Source organism: Sporothrix schenckii (assembly GCF_000961545.1).
Source record: "Sporothrix schenckii 1099-18 chromosome Unknown Cont38, whole genome shotgun sequence".
Lineage (NCBI taxonomy): Eukaryota > Fungi > Ascomycota > Sordariomycetes > Ophiostomatales > Ophiostomataceae > Sporothrix > Sporothrix schenckii.
The window spans coordinates 819,730-836,235 of record NW_015971139.1 but is presented as its reverse complement, the minus strand read 5'-3'; the positions used below and the strand labels follow the sequence as shown (position 1 = coordinate 836,235).

The 16,506-nt window shown below is 59.0% G+C and overlaps 8 protein-coding genes across 8 annotated transcripts; 3 read left to right on the top strand and 5 right to left on the bottom strand.

Annotated features, from left to right (window-relative positions):
• Positions 1–238: 238 nt before the first annotated feature.
• Positions 239–931, bottom strand: SPSK_06609 (uncharacterized protein; the record flags this gene model as incomplete). Its single annotated transcript, XM_016733311.1, has 1 exon — positions 239–931. The coding sequence occupies one exon, from the start codon at positions 929–931 to the stop codon at positions 239–241; it is 693 nt and encodes a 230-aa protein (XP_016591994.1).
• Positions 932–3,088: 2,157 nt separating this feature from the next.
• On the top strand, positions 3,089–4,999 carry SPSK_06093 (ABC transporter; the record flags this gene model as incomplete). The annotated part of the gene is made up of 1 exon (XM_016732800.1): positions 3,089–4,999. The coding sequence occupies one exon, from the start codon at positions 3,089–3,091 to the stop codon at positions 4,997–4,999; it is 1,911 nt and encodes a 636-aa protein (XP_016591993.1).
• Positions 5,000–5,327: 328 nt separating this feature from the next.
• Positions 5,328–7,181, bottom strand: SPSK_06114 (histone acetyltransferase; the record flags this gene model as incomplete). The annotated part of the gene is made up of 2 exons (XM_016732821.1): positions 5,328–6,398; positions 6,477–7,181. The coding sequence occupies 2 exons, from the start codon at positions 7,179–7,181 to the stop codon at positions 5,328–5,330; spliced, it is 1,776 nt and encodes a 591-aa protein (XP_016591992.1).
• Positions 7,182–7,960: 779 nt separating this feature from the next.
• On the top strand, positions 7,961–8,551 carry SPSK_06643 (phosphoglycerate mutase family protein; the record flags this gene model as incomplete). The annotated part of the gene is made up of 2 exons (XM_016733344.1): positions 7,961–8,174; positions 8,244–8,551. The coding sequence occupies 2 exons, from the start codon at positions 7,961–7,963 to the stop codon at positions 8,549–8,551; spliced, it is 522 nt and encodes a 173-aa protein (XP_016591991.1).
• Positions 8,552–9,529: 978 nt separating this feature from the next.
• Positions 9,530–10,429, top strand: SPSK_06516 (pathogenesis associated protein Pep2; the record flags this gene model as incomplete). Its single annotated transcript, XM_016733220.1, has 2 exons — positions 9,530–9,707; positions 9,771–10,429. The coding sequence occupies 2 exons, from the start codon at positions 9,530–9,532 to the stop codon at positions 10,427–10,429; spliced, it is 837 nt and encodes a 278-aa protein (XP_016591990.1).
• A 378-nt stretch (positions 10,430–10,807) lies between these two features.
• Positions 10,808–11,117, bottom strand: SPSK_06768 (uncharacterized protein; the record flags this gene model as incomplete). Its single annotated transcript, XM_016733465.1, has 2 exons — positions 10,808–10,896; positions 10,967–11,117. 2 exons carry the CDS (start codon positions 11,115–11,117, stop codon positions 10,808–10,810), a joined length of 240 nt encoding a protein of 79 aa, XP_016591989.1.
• A 475-nt stretch (positions 11,118–11,592) lies between these two features.
• SPSK_06746 (uncharacterized protein) lies at positions 11,593–11,958 on the bottom strand (the record flags this gene model as incomplete). The annotated part of the gene is made up of 1 exon (XM_016733443.1): positions 11,593–11,958. The coding sequence occupies one exon, from the start codon at positions 11,956–11,958 to the stop codon at positions 11,593–11,595; it is 366 nt and encodes a 121-aa protein (XP_016591988.1).
• A 738-nt stretch (positions 11,959–12,696) lies between these two features.
• SPSK_05994 (uncharacterized protein) lies at positions 12,697–14,997 on the bottom strand (the record flags this gene model as incomplete). Its single annotated transcript, XM_016732702.1, has 1 exon — positions 12,697–14,997. One exon carries the CDS (start codon positions 14,995–14,997, stop codon positions 12,697–12,699), a length of 2,301 nt encoding a protein of 766 aa, XP_016591987.1.
• Positions 14,998–16,506: the final 1,509 nt, after the last annotated feature.

Below are 16,506 nucleotides of genomic sequence, written 5' to 3'. Positions count from 1 at the left end.
TTGCTTACGGAGTGCGGCGCTTTACGCGGCGGTACGTCGGTGTGCCTTCTGTTTATTTCATCTACGAAGTTTTATACGATCAATACGACTGCATATTATTGGTTATGTGGGAGATGGAACTATTTCAGTGAATGTTGTGTTTACAGCAGCTGTGTATACATGATGAAGCAGACAAGTGGCAGTAAGAGAGGCCAAAAACGAGACCAGACAGAAACCCCCGCAACCCTCCCGCCGCGAATCAACGCACGACCAGCACAACAACTGCGATAAGCATGCCCTGTCCCAGTCCTGACCAAAGGCGGCCTCTCTGCCTGCTGCCCCCGCTTGCCACCGGCTGGATCTTAATGTGCCACGCGCACCCCCGTCCCTGGCACATGTAGTACGTCGTCGCGTACCACCCAGGCGGCACGCTCATCCAGGCCGCCGCGGCATCGGGCGGTGGGCCGCCGGCACCGTAGGGTGGCAGCGTCACGGCCGGGTTCTCGACAATGACTGTCTTGTCGGGGCTGAGGACGACAGTGGCCGAGCCGCCGACGACGACGGGGGGCGGGCCGCCATGGGGAGGTGGTGGCTGTGGCTGAGGCTGTGGCTGCGGGGCCAGACTGGGCGCGGACGGCACACCCGGCGTCCAGGTCGGCGTCTGCGAGAACGGGACGGGCACGGGCTCCGGCGTCGGACTCGGCAGGACCCAGGCCGTCGTTGGCGGCGCGGCGGGGGGTGCGGCGGGCGGAGGTGCTGGCACGAGCGTTGGGACACTGCCGACGACGCTGGGCTGTCCGTTGGGTTCCCAGGTGGTGTAGGGTGCGGGCATGGGGTTGGGTGCCGCATTTGGGTCGGGCAGCCGTGGGACGATACTGATTGTCTGTGCGTTCTGGGAGACGGCCGGGCTGAGAATGGCGGTGGACACTTGCAGCCACGTCGGGATCAACATGTTGTTTTTTGTTTGCTTTTCGTAGATGTGTATCGGTCGTGCTGTTGACTGGTTTTCGAGGCTGCGTTGCTGGTTGTCGAGAGCTGATCACCAAAATACACAAGAAAGCATCGAGAAGTCAGATGGGAATACACTGTTTTGATGCGCATCGTCATGTATATGTATTGTATGGACTTTGAATATCTGTTCAGCCACCGTTTTCTTTGCCGAGACTATGTAACCAATTTATTTGTAGGAAAACAACAACATCATGACTATGGACATAATTTACCCATCCTAGCTCTATGCTGTTCACCGCGCCGAAAGTGATTGGTTTGAAAGCAAAGATGGTCATGTTTACTTGACCGGTTGCGATGGTGATGTTTTTGTATTGTTTCCGTGTTATTCGACAAGGCGGAAAATTGCCCTGGATAAATGCAAATGTAAACAGGCCAGGAAACCAAGATATTCGATCCCACCAGTGGCTGGCAACTGCCGCCCGAGCCGCTTTTTGTACTTTTTAAGGGAATCTGGAGAGAAGGGAAATAAGTGAATAGATAATCAGAAAGAGGAAAGGACGTATTTTGTGTTTTAGGTTTTAAAAGACCGAAAAAAAAAGACACACAGAAAATCTACATCGCACGATGACAACACAACGTCAACTTTAATTGTCACATCCTCGGCTCGTCAAAACACGGCGTGCACGGGCATTGCAGCCCTACGGAGGATTAATACGTCAATACGCGTACAAAAAGATTATGTGCACAGACGTTCCAGGCCAGCACTCCGTGTTCGACCGCCTCAGCATATGAGACATGGTCAAGACGCCACACGCCTCTTAAACTCTTCAGCAGATAAATGGTCGACGCTTACTCTTTTTCGGACAGAAACAGAACCTTGTGAAGCGCCACAAATATATTGATGACAGCTGGCAGCAAACGCCACTTTGTCGACGATGTGGTGGTGGCTGCATTCAGCTTCATGTAAGCCCTCCAACTCTACATCCTGCAGAGAAGGTTGTATCCCGTCGGACAGACGTACAGATGACGAAAAGATCCTTCACAATCCAGCCCGCACGTCGCAGTCGCCGAAGAGAAAATGGCCGAGGCGAGAACTTGGAGTGACAAGTAACCTCGTCACGTGAATGGCCGGCGACTACTCCCTCTGACTCGGCCGCCCAAAATAGGGTCGCCGATGCTGCTGCAGAATCGTTGGGCTGAGCCGCGTTAGGCCCCGTCGTCCCCACTGGAGCACCCACTGGAACACCACTACCAGTCCGCCCAGATCCCCGGCGACCACATTATCTTCGCCGTAACTGGTTTTCTCGTTTCCGCCACCCACACACCCAGTAATACCCACTTTTCCGGGCACTAATAACTAACACGCGCAAAGGGGTGTATTGGAAATGCCGTTTCGAGTCATGCAGCCCAGAGGGGAGTACGACAGCACAACGTCGGCGATTATGGGGCATTAAGAATGGAATCGACGATGGAAACTGGAGACTGAAAACTGGAGACTGGATATCGAAACGGCAGCGGCCATCTGCCGGCAAAGATCGGTCTCTTGTAGACGGCACGCGGTTTTTGTGAGTTTGCGGGTTTGCAGGCTCGCTTTGGCTCTCTTGCCGTTCCAAGACGGCTGTCGGCGGCCAGTCCGAGGAAGAGGCGGCCATTCAGACGGCATCTGGGCGCCCTGGACACTTGGGCCGTTGCCCATGCACGTCTCGGACGAGGGACGAGGGGCGTGGGACGGCCTCGGATAGGAGGACAGCCTGGCGGCGCACTGCAGCGTGTCCCACCGAGCCGCAGGTTGTCGGGATAAGGGGCGGCTGACACAGAATATTTGAATAATTTCCCTATCTGGACGTCGGCGAGGATGCAAGATAAGCTGAACGAGCAGAGACGCGCGAGGAGCGAGTGGCCCGAGGAAACTGGGACGGGGACGGAGCAAAGGGAATCAAGACCCAAGCTTCGCACCCGGAGGACATCGAAATAGTGGCCACCTGTTATAGGACGAGATTGTCGCCGAGCTGTCTCCTGTCTTTTCATTTAAAAGAGCCGTCTGTCCTCCTTCGTTGACTCGTGATCCAGCACCATCCAAAGATGTCATCGCAAACGCGTTCATTGTGTTCCCCCTGAAACCACCCTCAGCATTGACCCCGTCCACTCCATTCCCACAATGTCGACGGCGACCACCGACGACATCGAACTCAACGCGGTGCCCTCGGCCCACCTCGTCAACGACGTCGTCGACCACTTCGCCTGGCGCGATGTCCGCGTCGTCGTCAAGGACCGCCAGACCCACGCGCCGCTCTCCATCCTCCAAGACGCCACCGGCATCGTCCACGCCGGCGAGATGCTCGCCCTCATGGGCCCCAGCGGCTCCGGCAAGACCACCCTGCTCAACGCCCTCGCCCACCGCCCGGCCGCCGCCGGCGCCACCACGACGGGCCTTGTGCTGGCCAACGGCGAGCAGGCCACCGCCTCGGTGCTGCGCGACGTGTCCGCCTACGTCGAGCAGGAAGACGCTCTGATTGGCAGCATCACCGTGCGCGAGACGATGCTCTTTGCCGCCCGCCTCGCCCTGCCCAGCACCGTGTCCCGCGCCGAGGCCCGCCGCCGCGTCGACGACTTGATTGCCAGCTTTGGCCTGCAGGCCCAGGCGCACACCATTGTCGGCACGCCCATCAAGAAGGGGCTCAGCGGCGGCCAGAAGAAGCGCCTCGGCGTCGCCAGCCGCCTCGTCACCAGCCCGCACATTCTCTTCCTCGACGAGCCCACGAGCGGCCTCGACTCGGCGCTGAGCGTCGAGGTCATCCGCTACATCAAGGAGATTGCCCGCCGCAACCATCTCGTCGTCGTCGCCTCCATCCACCAGCCGTCCACCACCACCTTCCGCCTGTTTGACAAGCTGGCCCTGCTGTCCGGCGGCCGCATGTGCTACTTTGGCGCCGTCGACGCCGCCCCGGCCTACTTTAACCGCATCGGCTACCCCGTGGCCCCCGCCACCAACCCGGCCGAGCACCTGCTGGACCTCGTCAACGTCGACCTCGACCGCGACGGCGAGGTGCGCGCGCGCACCCAGGCGGTCGTCGCCGCCTGGGCCGCCTCGCCCGAGCGCACCGCCCTCGACGCGGCCATCGACGCCGCCGCCCACGCGCCCGCGAGCCGCCCCAGCCTCGCCAAGCTCAAGACGCCGCGCCTGCCCCTCTGGCGCGGGCCCCTGACCCTGCTGCACCGCGCCTGGATCAAGTCGCACCGCGACATTGTCGTCTACACCATCCGCGTCGTCATGTACCTGGGCCTCGGCGTCCTCATGGGCACCGTCTTTCTGCGCCTCTCCACGCACCAGGACGCCATCCAGCCGCGCATCAACTCCATCTTTTTTGGCGGCGCTTTTATGAGCTTCATGGCCGTCGCCTACGTCCCCGCCTTCTTGGAGGACCTGCACACCTTCCGCAGCGAGCGCGCCAACGGCCTCGTCGGCCCCCTCGCGTTCCTGGCCGCCAACTTTGTCATCGGCCTGCCCTTCTTGTTCCTCATTTCCCTCGTCTTCTCCGTCGTCGCCTACTGGCTGTCCAACTTCCGCCCCGACGGCGCCGCCTTTCTGCGCTGGGTCCTCTGGCTGTTCCTCGACCTGCTGGCCGCCGAGTCCCTCGTCGTCCTCGTCGCCAGCATCTTCCCCGTCTTCGTCGTCGCCCTCGCCGTAACCGCCTTCTCCAACGGCCTCTGGATGGCCGTCGGCGGCTTCCTCGTCCCCATGCCCCTCCTGAACGTCTTTTGGAAGTACGCCTTCCACTACATCGACTACCAGGCCTATGTCTTCCAGGGCATGATGGTCAACGAGTTTGGCGCCCGCGACTTCCTGTGCGACGCCGCCGCCCCCGTCGGCGCCAATGGCACCGCCGCGTCGTACCAGTGTATGTACGCCGGCGCCCGCAACGCCGAGGGCATCATCGAGGGCACCGACGTCCTCCGCGCGTTCAACATTGGGACCAACCACGTCGGCGAGTGGATCGGCATTTCCATCGCCATCACGGTCGGCTACCGTCTGTTGGCGTACCTGGTCCTGCGTTTCCTGCGAAAATGAGTAGCGGAGGGGCATCGGTGCGGTGAGAGTTGAAAGACGGCATTTGATTCCAGTTATCACATAGAAATACGTACCCAGACAGTATCGAATCGAGACAATCCCATCTTAACAGAACGCAGACACCGTATGTGAGAGGAACAAGTAAGACAAAGAGAACATCCGTAAATAGTACGAAACAACACAAAACATACATCCAAACAAACTGTATACAGAACCCAACGCTATCCGTTATCCAAGAAACACCAAAAAAAGAAATATCCAAAAAAAGAAATATCCAAAAAATGTCGTGTCGTTCGTTGGCCGTTCTCGACGGCATGCTGTTGTACGCCTACTCGTCCTCGAGCAGCTCGTACCACTCGGGCGTCTCCTTGATCAGGCTCCACATGTACTTTTCCAGCCGCACGGCGCACTTGTTGTACACCGTCGTCGAGTCGTTGTACTGCCGGCAGTTGTTGATGACCAGCTTCAGGTCCTCCACCAGGTCCTTGGGCGTCGCGTACGCGTCGCGCTCCAGCTTCTCCTCCATCGTCGACAGGTCCATGGGCGACTTGATGACGTTGTAGTAGTCGGGCACCTCGTCGCGGTTCACCGGCGTCAAAAACGGCCAGGCCTGCTTGTGGTTCTGGATCTGGTACAGGAACCGCCGCAGCTCGTTGAAGTGCGGGCCGTGCCGCGGCACCCGACCCAGCGCGTCCATGTCGGGCGACCACCCCGTGGCCTGGATCGCCGGGATCGCGAGCGGGTCAATCGCCGGCAGGGCCTCGCCCGCCGCCGCCGCCGCCGCCCACTGCGCCGGCGGTGCATGCACCACGTGGCTCTTGCTGAGCGGCCGGATCTTGGCGCGGATCGTCTCCTTTTGTTTGAGGAGCAAACGGCCCACCTCCAGGTACCGCACCCGCGGCACCATGCTGCACTGCATCAGCGTGCCGCCCTCGTAGTCCTTGATGTACCCCATCCACAGCGGCTTGTCGAGCGTGATTTCCTTGGTGAACCCTTGCTTCTGGAAGTAGCCCGTCGCGTAGTTGTCCGCGTACGTCAGGAAATGCATCACCGGCGACGTCGCCTTGACGTAGTCCTTGAGGTGCGCCATCATGTGCGCGCCGTAGCCCTTGACCTGCTGGTCCGACGACACCGCGCAAAACACAATCTCGGCAAACTTGCGCTCGTTGAAGGGCCGGATCGCAATGCCGCCAATCACCTCCAGCGGGTGCCGCACAATCGCCAGCGACACGTGCGTCCGGTCGTACACGAGCCGTGCAATGTAGTCCTTGGGCATCTTGGGCAGCTGCTTCTGGAACAGGTTTTTGAGGCCCGTCAGGATGATCATGCTCTCGCGCGCATTGTCGTTGTTGACCACCTTGAACTGGATTTCGCCATTGCGTTCCTCGACGACGGCGGGCTGCAAGGGTTAGTGGTGCTGTGGCTTTCGAGAGAGAGAAAAAAAAAAAGGCAAACAACGCATGCCCACACTGCGTACCTTTTCTGGAAACGGAATCCGCGCCGGCATCGCCGGCTTGCCCGCCGCCGGCGGTGTCGACTCGGCTTTCGCGGCCGGCCCCTCCGCGGTCGTGGCCGCCGTCGCACCGGCTTTCGCGTCCTCGCCCCCAGCCGCATCCGCGTCCACCTCCACCTCCTCCGTCTTCACCACGGGCGCCGCAGCGGCAGCATCGTCGACTGGCGAGTGCGAGCTCTTGAGCCGCTTCGTGTCCGACGCCATTTCTGGTTCGTCGGACGCCGCCCGCTTGGCCACGCGCACCGCCGTCGCCTCGGTCTCAATCACTTGTGTTTCCGTGCTCGCCATCTTGGTCTGGTGCGTGCGCGCGTGTGTGGTCGCTGTGTGGTCCTGTGTGGTCCTGTCGTGGGCATGGGTCCGACGACGACGGACGTTGTTGCGCAACTTGGGGAAAGGAGTCGAGGCTCCCCCGTATTTCGGTGGATGCCAAGCCCAGGTCCGAGGCCTAGCGTGATGCAGTGGAGTCGAGATCCAGATGAATGATGTTCGGAGTGCGGCTCTTCGATTGCTCACGCGTCGGGATTTCCTCGGGTCCAACGGTTGCGTCGCAGCGCATCGAAAGAAAAGAAAGTAACGATCGAAGGGGGCCGTCTGCCAGACAACGACTCGCGGTGTGGGTGTGCAGAGCAGTCGTGCGCGAGGTGGATGTCGGCATTGGCGAATGCGCATCAGATTTTGTGGACCGGAGTCACAACGAGATGCCAGGGGCCGATCGCGTCAAATTTAGTGGAGCCCCGTATACCTGCATTTCAGCTCCTTTAATCGCAATTGGATCACATGCTGTTAAACAGCTACGCTAAGGCTGCCTTACACCACCCACAGCTTGTCACTCTCCTCGCTCGTATGGCCGTCCCTCATCCCGTGTTCCGTTTTGTTTATTCGGTGATGCTTTCGGCTTGTTTATTGACTTTTTCCTCTTCCCCCACGTACATCCCTCGTTTCCTTCTCGCTTAGCCCTGTTTGTTTTCCGTACGGAGTATTTCGTACTATTTCGTACTTTCCAAAGCGTTTTCCGCTAGCGTTGACCGAAGTTCATTCTGCAGGTCATGGCGATCGGCGGAGCAAAGAGCTGTCGACTCGTTTCTCTTCCCTGCATCATCGCAAGCACGTGGGCCAAGCCACTCGCTGACTTGGACTGCGCGTTGCCTTGATGGCTTGATGCTGCCCGTCTCTGACCGTTTCTAGCGACCGACGGCACGAAAAGCTTAACTGATAGACGCGTGCCAAGGCTCTGCATCGTGCATCGTGCATCTTTCGCCTCTGTCTAGATTGCTGGCGGCCCAATAGACCGGCCGCTTCACGATCTGGGATATTCAGCCGGCTCCGAAAGATATAAAAGCCCGCCTCCTCCTTGCGATGTGAGACCATCAATTTGCCAGTCACCCCTCCATCTTCATCTGCATCTCCCCCTCTCCCTCCACCTCCCATCAATCATCCTCTTGCCCGCCATGAAGACTGCTGTCCTCGTCTCTGCCCTTGGCCTGGCCGCCTCGGCTGCTGCGTCCGGCCCCACGGTCTACCTCATCCGCCACGGCGAGAAGCCCTCCTCGGGCAACGGCCTCAGCGCCCAGGGTCTGGAGCGCGCCCAGTGCCTGCGCACTGTGTTTGGCGCCTCGAGCAGCTACAACATTGGCCACATCATGGCCCAGCAGCCCTTGTCGAGTGGGTCCCCTGCCTCTTGTCCCTTTTCTCCCTTTCAGATGCTGCGGCGTTGCTAACAAGACACAACAGCCGGCAAGCGCCAGCGCCCCCTGGACACGGTGCAGCCGCTGGCCACCGACCTCGGCCTGACGGTCGACACCTCGTGTGACCGCGACGACGAGAGCTGTGTCAAGAATGTCATTGACAACTACTCGGGCAGCGGCAACATCCTGCTCTGCTGGGAGCACGATGAGCTGACGAACATTGCCCAGGCGCTGGGCGCGAACAACGCCCCGACGTACCCGGACGACAGCTTCGACCTGATCTGGACGGACCCGTACGACTACTCGTCCATCACCAGCATCACGTCGGAGAACTGCCCCGGCCTCGACAACTAGACGAGGAACGTACACCTGCCAGAAACGTGCACGCTGCATTCCCGAAAGGGATGTGCGCGATGCAATCATGCACGGGGAGAGCGGACGGCTGCACGGTTTCCGTGAAAAGGAAATTAAGTAACCTGCCGCTCTACATTCGTCTCATATTTCTTCTCTCATGTACATATGCTACAAAACTTTTAGTAAAAAAGAATGACATATTCCGTGGAACCATTCGCTCCCAACACCTTCGTGGCCCCTGAATCGCTGTTATTCCTGTGTTGCATAATAAGTGTGTGCCGTGTGGATGCGAGCATCCGCCTTTGTTCCCGTAATATTGCACTCCTCTCCGTATCCGTCCCGTCCTTTTTCGCCATTTCACACCTTCGGGTTCTCTTCCCATTGTCCGCGGCCGTCGGCCTACATTTCCTCATACAGAATGCCTTGGCTTATTTGCCTTGTAAATCCACAACACTTGCACGAATTCCCACTCCTAGCGCCATACATTCTAATTTCATCTTGTTTGCAGGCTCCACGACGGACAGCTGCAGCGTGTAAATTGCACGTGTGACAGACATGGCTACGGAGACGGAAGTCGACATTGACTCCTCATTCGTGGTCGGGGCCGACGCCTTCAAATTTTACGTTTTGTTGTCTCCAGCAATCATGATTTCCGCCTCTCTCCATAATACGACGCGAACGGTGAGGATGCCTTCCTGTTGGGGAATGGACGGTGACACAAGAATATGGTGTATGTTCCCGTGATGTTATGTCTTTGGCGGCCAGAAGAGGAAAGAGTGATGGAATCAAGGCAGGAACGAAGGTCCGCTCTTGCCATATATTTTGTCGACCGTGCCGTTTCTTTCCCCCTTTACAGCCCCTTTTATGTTTCTCTTTCTTCACGTCTTTCTCTCACCTCTTTCCTCTTCTCACCAAACATCCCAACATTAGCCGGCTCGATACCAAGACAGCCACGGACACATACGCGACACCGACGCCATGACCTCCCCCACTGAGCCCCATACGGGCGTGTTTTCGCACATCAACGGTCCTCGAGATGACCTTCTCGACCGCCTCGCCGTCGCCGAGATCTGCAAAGGCTGGCCGGTGTACCGTGACGCGTCGGAGTGGCAAAACTTTCGCTCCCTCTTTGCCCCGAAAGCGACGGTGTGGACCAGTATGTTGTTCCCCTCTGTGCTCTCATCACATTTGCATTGTTCGCCGCTCACCGTATTTAAAGCCTGGTCCGGTCCGTGCGACATTGACGCGTTCATCAACGTGTCCAAAGAAGGCAAGGCCCGTGGCGTGTTTATCCAGCACCGCGAGTGCGGCACGCTGGTCGAGCTGGGCCCGGACGCGCCCGGCGAAGGATACGACGTCGAAGGCGACACGGCCGTCGCCAGCCAGCGCAGCGGCAATGACACGGTCACTGGCACGGGCACGGACACTGCTGGTGGCAACGCCACCGTCCCCTCCTCTGCTCCGTCCCGCAGCGTCCGCCGCGCCGTCGGCAAGATGAAGGCCACCATCACGCAGCGGTTCGTCAACCCGGGGGACGGCATCGAATTTGATGTCGACTGCGACTGCCGCTTCCTCTTCTTTTTGGAGAAGATAAAGGGCCCTGCCGGCGACGCCGCCTGGCGCACCGTGTATGTCAAGCTGTTTTACGAAAAGGACAAGATCGTGCCGGCCGACGGCCACTCGACGCCCGCGCTCACGGCCGAGGAGCGGGCGTATATGCAGGACGAACTGCCCGAAGGATACCGGTACCTGGGCGTGATGCAGCGTCGGCTGGGATACGCGGTGGACGCGAAGCTGCCGACGCCGCGGAACGCCGGATGGGAGGCAATGTACAAGGCGATGGAGGCGTGGCTGGTGGGCGACAAGGTAGAGCTCTAGGTGTGAGATGGGGTTCGCAGGGCTGCAAGCCAGAGGTCGCACGATGAGACGGCGAGGCAACAAGTGATGTTTTGGACGCGGATCGAAAAGATGTCCTCGTAGGTGGCAAAGTTAGGTAGCAAGGCGCAGACAAGCATGCTTTGCGATGGAAACCAAGAAATGAGAAGGAGAAAAGGAAGTTGCATTTAGCAATAGTCTAAAAATACCAGTCGCTTAAACAAAGTGAAGAAAATAAAATATGGTTTGCCTGGCGGAGTTTGCTCGACGGCCGAGGCGTATGTATCTTGAAGAAAAAAGTATGTACAGCAAACGCTACCGACCAGTCGGGTGTAGAAGAAGGAAAATAAAAATGAAGTTGAGGAAAAAGCAAAGGTGCGTCTACTTCTTCCGTCCTGCACAGTCGCAAGAGCCCCCTTTTTTGATGCCCCAGTACAGCAACAAACTCATACTGACAAAGATGGCGGCGACTGTACGGTTAGTGACGCCCATCAGTCACATAAGTCAGCAGACTGGCTTGCCAAGGCAGAGTGGACTCACCAACAGCGACCACTTCGCCGACGTGGTTGTTTGTGTCTCGTCGGAGCAGGACGTGGCCGACACTGTGCAGGCGGCGGGCGGCGAGGGTCAGGTCGTCGTCGAGGCCCTGCCGGATCGCGTCCAAGTCGATGACCAGCGGGAGGGCGGGCATGATGATGCAGGTGGTGTGTGAGAGCGGAGAAAGAGGTGAGTATCGTTGAATGATGGTCGTGCTGGTCAAATGCAAAGGTGCCCGTTGGGTATCGTTGTCGAAAAGGAGCAATAATCAAATGAATGGAAGTCGAGGCCGGCTGCGAGGAGATGAGACGAGATGTAGATGGAACTGAACGAGGACGCAGAAGAGAAGGGAACAAAATGAACGACAAAAAAATGAATGAATGAATACGTGAACTAGCTAGAATAGACGCAGAGGCAGGATAAACAAGAACGAACAAAGGAAAGAAACAAAAACGTGGCGGGCTGCACATTTCATATGCAGCAAAGGAGACCAACCCCTTGTCGTCACAGAAGGCATTCGTCACGCCTCACGATAATGCAATCTCATCACATATCGTACTCCGTACTGGATATCCCTTTCTTTTTTTGTCCTCGCTTCGTCTCTCACTGCCACAGGAATCGACCAGGGTCTAGCCTGCTGTGGGCTTGCTGGACAAGGTTGACAAGGCGGACGTGACAGTCGCAGCCATGGGAAGTCCACTGCCCTTGGCCAGTTTCAAAGACGAGAGTCTAGTCCCAGCAGAAGACGCTGGATGCGTCGTGCTGTTCCGTTCTGGACATCCTCCAAGTCCAGAAACCAGAAAACCAGAGACCAAAACAACAAGAGCCCTGGTCAGCGATCCCCGGCAGACGAGACGACCAAGACGTCCAAGACGTCCTTTCTGAGCGCTTTCATTGGCACAGCCCGTCGAGTGGTTCGATGATGTGTGTCCGGGGGTTGTCGTTTGGTGGCATTGTGTTGCATTTGGTGGCATTTTACAGGCAATCGGAGACATTTTGGGGCTCCTTGAGGTGGGTGGGTCCGGCGCCTGCCGTCGCGGGTGTTTCGATGTGGGTCACTGCTCGTTGTTTTGTAACAGTTTGGGGGGGGGGGGGGACTTTAGGGGTCGATTTCAGGTCATTCAGGCCATTTTGGGCATTGTCACCTCATTTTGCGCTGTGGTCGCCGGGTCTTGTCAGAAATCTACAGGGATTCTTGATGGTAAGATACTCTTTCGTACAGCGCTCTCTCCGCGTCATTGCAACGGCCAATGGAGTCCCAAAATAAATCCAACGTGCATAACAATACCGAGAAAAAGGAGCCGCAAAGGAAAGCGACGAAACAAACAAGACTTTGACTCGGCATCTGGGCAGACTCGGCAGGCTGGGCAGGGCATTGTTACTTGACAGTTCTGTCGCACATACGAATTACGAAATAAATAGTGCCGCGTCGGCATCCACCCCTTTCTATACAAAGAATACCATAGTGAAACGGTGTGGAAACAGAGTATCTCTCCTATTCCTCTCCTTTTTTAATGTGAAGGTGCTTCAAATTTTCTCCGTTCCATGGCTGTCCCCTTTTCCAAGTCATCTCCTTTCACGTGCGGGCTTGTGGCGAGCAAATTCTCTTTGTTCTTTCTCCTTCAACGAAGGGGTTTATTTTGAAGTCAAGTTGCATTGTCACGCGCTCCGCTCGTGTTGCCTCACTCCGTTCGTGTTGCCTCGTTCGCTTCGCTCACTCGTCACTCGTCACGTCACGCATACACCTCCAGCTCGGCCAGCTGCATGCGATAGCCAGTCTCGCCGCCGACGCCGCTCAGCTCGGTGGCCGTGACGCGCACGTAGCGGACCGTCGCGCTCGGAAAGGTAATGACCTCGGCGCGCCCGGCCTTGATGCTCGCGCCGTAGCTGGGCTGCGACGAGAGCGTGGTCCAAGCGTTGCCGCTGCCGGTTGAGCCCTCAATGACAAACGCGACGGGGAAGCCGGTGCCGGCGGCCGTCGAGACGTCGCTGCGGGGGTGCAGGACGACCTTGCCGACGGACTGCTGGCGGCCGAGGTCGACCGCGACCCATTCAGTGGCCTGCGACGACGCGTGCGCGGCGGACGACCAGCCGTTGCTCGTGGCCGCGTCGCCGCGGACGTTGCCGTCGGTCAGGTAGGCGACGGCCCAGCCGCCACCGGGGGCGCTGCGGTCGTCGGAGGAGGCGGTGACCGGGCTGTGGAGGGCGAGGTTGCTGGCGCGCGTGTCGCCGCCGGACGCGCCGGCGGGCGTCTGGTAAAGGGCCGGGGAGCCCCACTGGGTCCAGCCGTAGACGTCGTTGCCGGTGGTGCTGAGGGTGAAGGAGACGGTCTGGCCGGCCCAGGCAGTGACGTCGGCCAGGACGGGCAGCCAGTGCTTCCAGGTCCAGTAGGTGGGCGGGAGGATGATGCCGTTGCCGAGCAAGAGGCTGTCCCCGTTGATGGCGGCCTGGAAGGTGGCGGTGCCGCCGTTGGGCCCGGCGCCGTCCTTGATGCCGAGGGCGGCGTAAAAGTTGAGGCGCTGGCCATCGCGCACGGCCGGCAGCGGGACGGTGTAGGTGATGACGCCGCCGACGGCTTCGTAGACCGTCTTGAGGGCCACGCCGCCCGACGAGCCATTGGCCGCGAGGTGGTTGTCCGGGCCGGACGCCGTGGCGGTTGCAAAGGCGTCGTACAAGTCAAAGACCTTGCGGCCCGGGTTCCAACCCGGCGGTTGCTGCGGCCGGGCCGTGTCGGCGTACGTGGCGAGGAACTTGTTGATGTTGTTGCCCCAGGTGTCGCCCGTGGTCGGCGAGCCGAAGAGCGCGTACTGGTCCTTGGCCGTGACGTTCTCAAAGGCGTTGGGGCACAGGATCTTGGCGCCGTCGCGCCAGAGCGTCGTCAGCGTGTCGTACGCGAAGGCGTCGTCAGTGCTCAGCGGGTTGAGCTCAAACAGGCCGAAATTGTTGCCGCCGTCGGCGCGCAGCGGCGTGTCGATGCTCTGAAAGTCCAGCGGCGCGCGGCCGTACGCCGTGTAGCCGCCGGCGCCCAGCGCGGCCGTGGCGGTGGTGAGATCGTCGGCAAAGGCGTAGAACTCGAGCTCGGGCGTCTGGTGGCCGTAGACCAGGTCGCGCGGGATGCCGGCCTCGACGATCCACGCCGTCTCGTCGGACGTCGTGTGCACAATCGCCTGGATGCGCCACCGCTGCCACTCCTCCGTGAACGGGTCGCCCGTGCGCAGGGGCGCCGGCGGCGCGACGTCGTCCCACGACGCAAACGACTGGCCCGTGGCGGCGTTGAAGTCGGCGACGGACGCAAAGGCGGGCACACGGCCCTGGCCAAAGTAGGCGCCGCCGGCGCCGTAGAGGCCCGTGTGCTGCATCCACTCCTTCCACTCGCGCACAAAGAGCGGGTTGTAGTCGGCGGCGTCGTTGGCGTACAGCGTCTCCGAGTCCAGGCTGATGCCGGCAAACAGAGCCGGGTGGTCGGCCGCCCACGCGGCAATCGTGCGCATGGACGCCTGCAGGTTGCGCCGCTTGTACGACCGGTAGTAGTCGTTGTACCGCGAAAACGAAAAGTAGTTGGACCCGTAGTCGTGCCCGTAGAGCGAGTCGCCCGCGCTGTTTTGCATCGTCGTGTCCGGCTGCGCCGCAATCGCGTCCAGCAGCGCGTCGTTCCACCCGCCGTCCGAGTTGCTCGTGCAGCAGTCGGCCCAGCGGCCGTTGTTGGCGTGCACCAGGATGGGCAGCGCAAGCTCGGCGGCCAGCCCCAGGACGTAGTCCAGGTTCGTCGGGTCAAACGTGTAGTTGGCGGCCGCCGACGACACGTCGCGGCTCAGGCACCACGACGAAAAGGAAAAGCCCAGCTTCGTGTTGCGGCCGCCGGTGCCGAGCATCGACTTCATGCCGCTCAGGATGGCCAGGTCGTTGGTCCGGCTGTCGTTGGCCAGGGCGCCCTCGTAGATGGGCAGGACGTAGGTAATGTCTTCCGAGGCCGTGCCCCAGGCTGCGGCAAGCCGGCCGGCGACCACGAGGGCCAGCCACTTGTACGCGACCATGCTGGGGGTGGGATGAAGAGAAAATAAACGAATTTAAACGAACGGTGACAATGACGTGACCATGTCGCAGAGGACTGGTGAGGATGAAGATATCTAAATAAGTGCCCCGGAGTCGAGTACGTACCTCCGTTATATACAGCGCAGAGTTGTCATTGCGAACAACGCCGAAAAAGAGGAGGCGCCAGCCGGTGAGCTTGACACTGAAATCCCGGTATACTCTGTCGACTCTGTTGTAGACTCGAAAGACGCACATGACGTAAACAAACTACCCCGACTTCCCCATGTTTGCGAGGAGTGGTCCGAGACGATCCGTTGTGGAAAAAGAGAAAGGACAGTGCATGTCGGCCGAGTACGTCGTGCCTCTCGCTGTGTATTCGTGCGAGGTCTGCCAAAGAATGAGAAAAGACCAGTCAGTGAAGGGAATGCGACAGAATCGGTGCAACTGGACCCGAGTGAGCGGACATGCAGCTCTGCTCTTATCCTTCTGATCCCTGCGTCATCCGCCTTCTGTGCAAAGGCTTCTGTTGGCGCCAACAAACTAGCACGAACTGCTGTCGATCATTTCCCAAATCACATTGAATTGCAGCAATGCCTACCAGGCGCATTCGCTGCCAGTTGGGACGAGGCGAGGACGAATGAGTCGGGACAAATGCAAGAACAGGTTCGAGGACTGCAAAACAAAAGGATGGGTACTGTGGCGGTGATGTTGGGGGACCAGAGGCGAGTCGACCGGGAAGAAGAGAGAGAAAATTAGGAACGAAAACAAAAACAAGAAGAGAGTCAAACTGAAAATAAGCATTCGACCGAACCGCCACACGCACCACCAATGCTAGAGAACTCCACTACCCGTCTTCCCCATACTCTCGTCCACTCCACTGTATCGTGTGTCGGGGTTCCGTCCCGCCGTTGCATGCCGGGCGGTTGTCGTCTGGACGTAGACTCCAAAATGGCCGCACTCCCTCGCGTCTCCCCAGATTTCCAGGCATGTATTCCCACTAATAGTTTGCGGTAGTCTCCGTACAGCAGCCCATAGCCCGTGCTTTCAAATAAACGCCAACCTTGCCACTTTTTTTTACAATCGTCGGCGCCGTGATGCAGACGGCCCCCAACGGCGTGGCCCTCATGATTGTCTCATGGCTGCGCTCGGGTTCTGCCACGCCTGTTTGTACGCGACGGGGGAAGAGAGAGTGGGGTGGGGGGGGGGGGGGAGGGGGCGCGGTGAAGAAAGGAATACCTCTTTTCTTTAGCTCGCAGTCGGCGATACTTCTAACGCCCTTTGGGGTATCTGTACGGTGGTTTTCGAGATTTTGTAGCGCGATTACACGTGGTGAAGAGCGTGTTGTTCCGCAAAATTTGGTGGGAAAAACTCCATTGCGCCTCAACTCGTTTTAAGAGCGGCCGGGCACCACGACACCGCTTTTGCCTTCCTGTTGTCGCCTTACCAAGAGAGGCACTCTCGATTGGCATGGGCGAGCGTCGTAAGTGAATCAGGAATCGGTCAAAATGGAC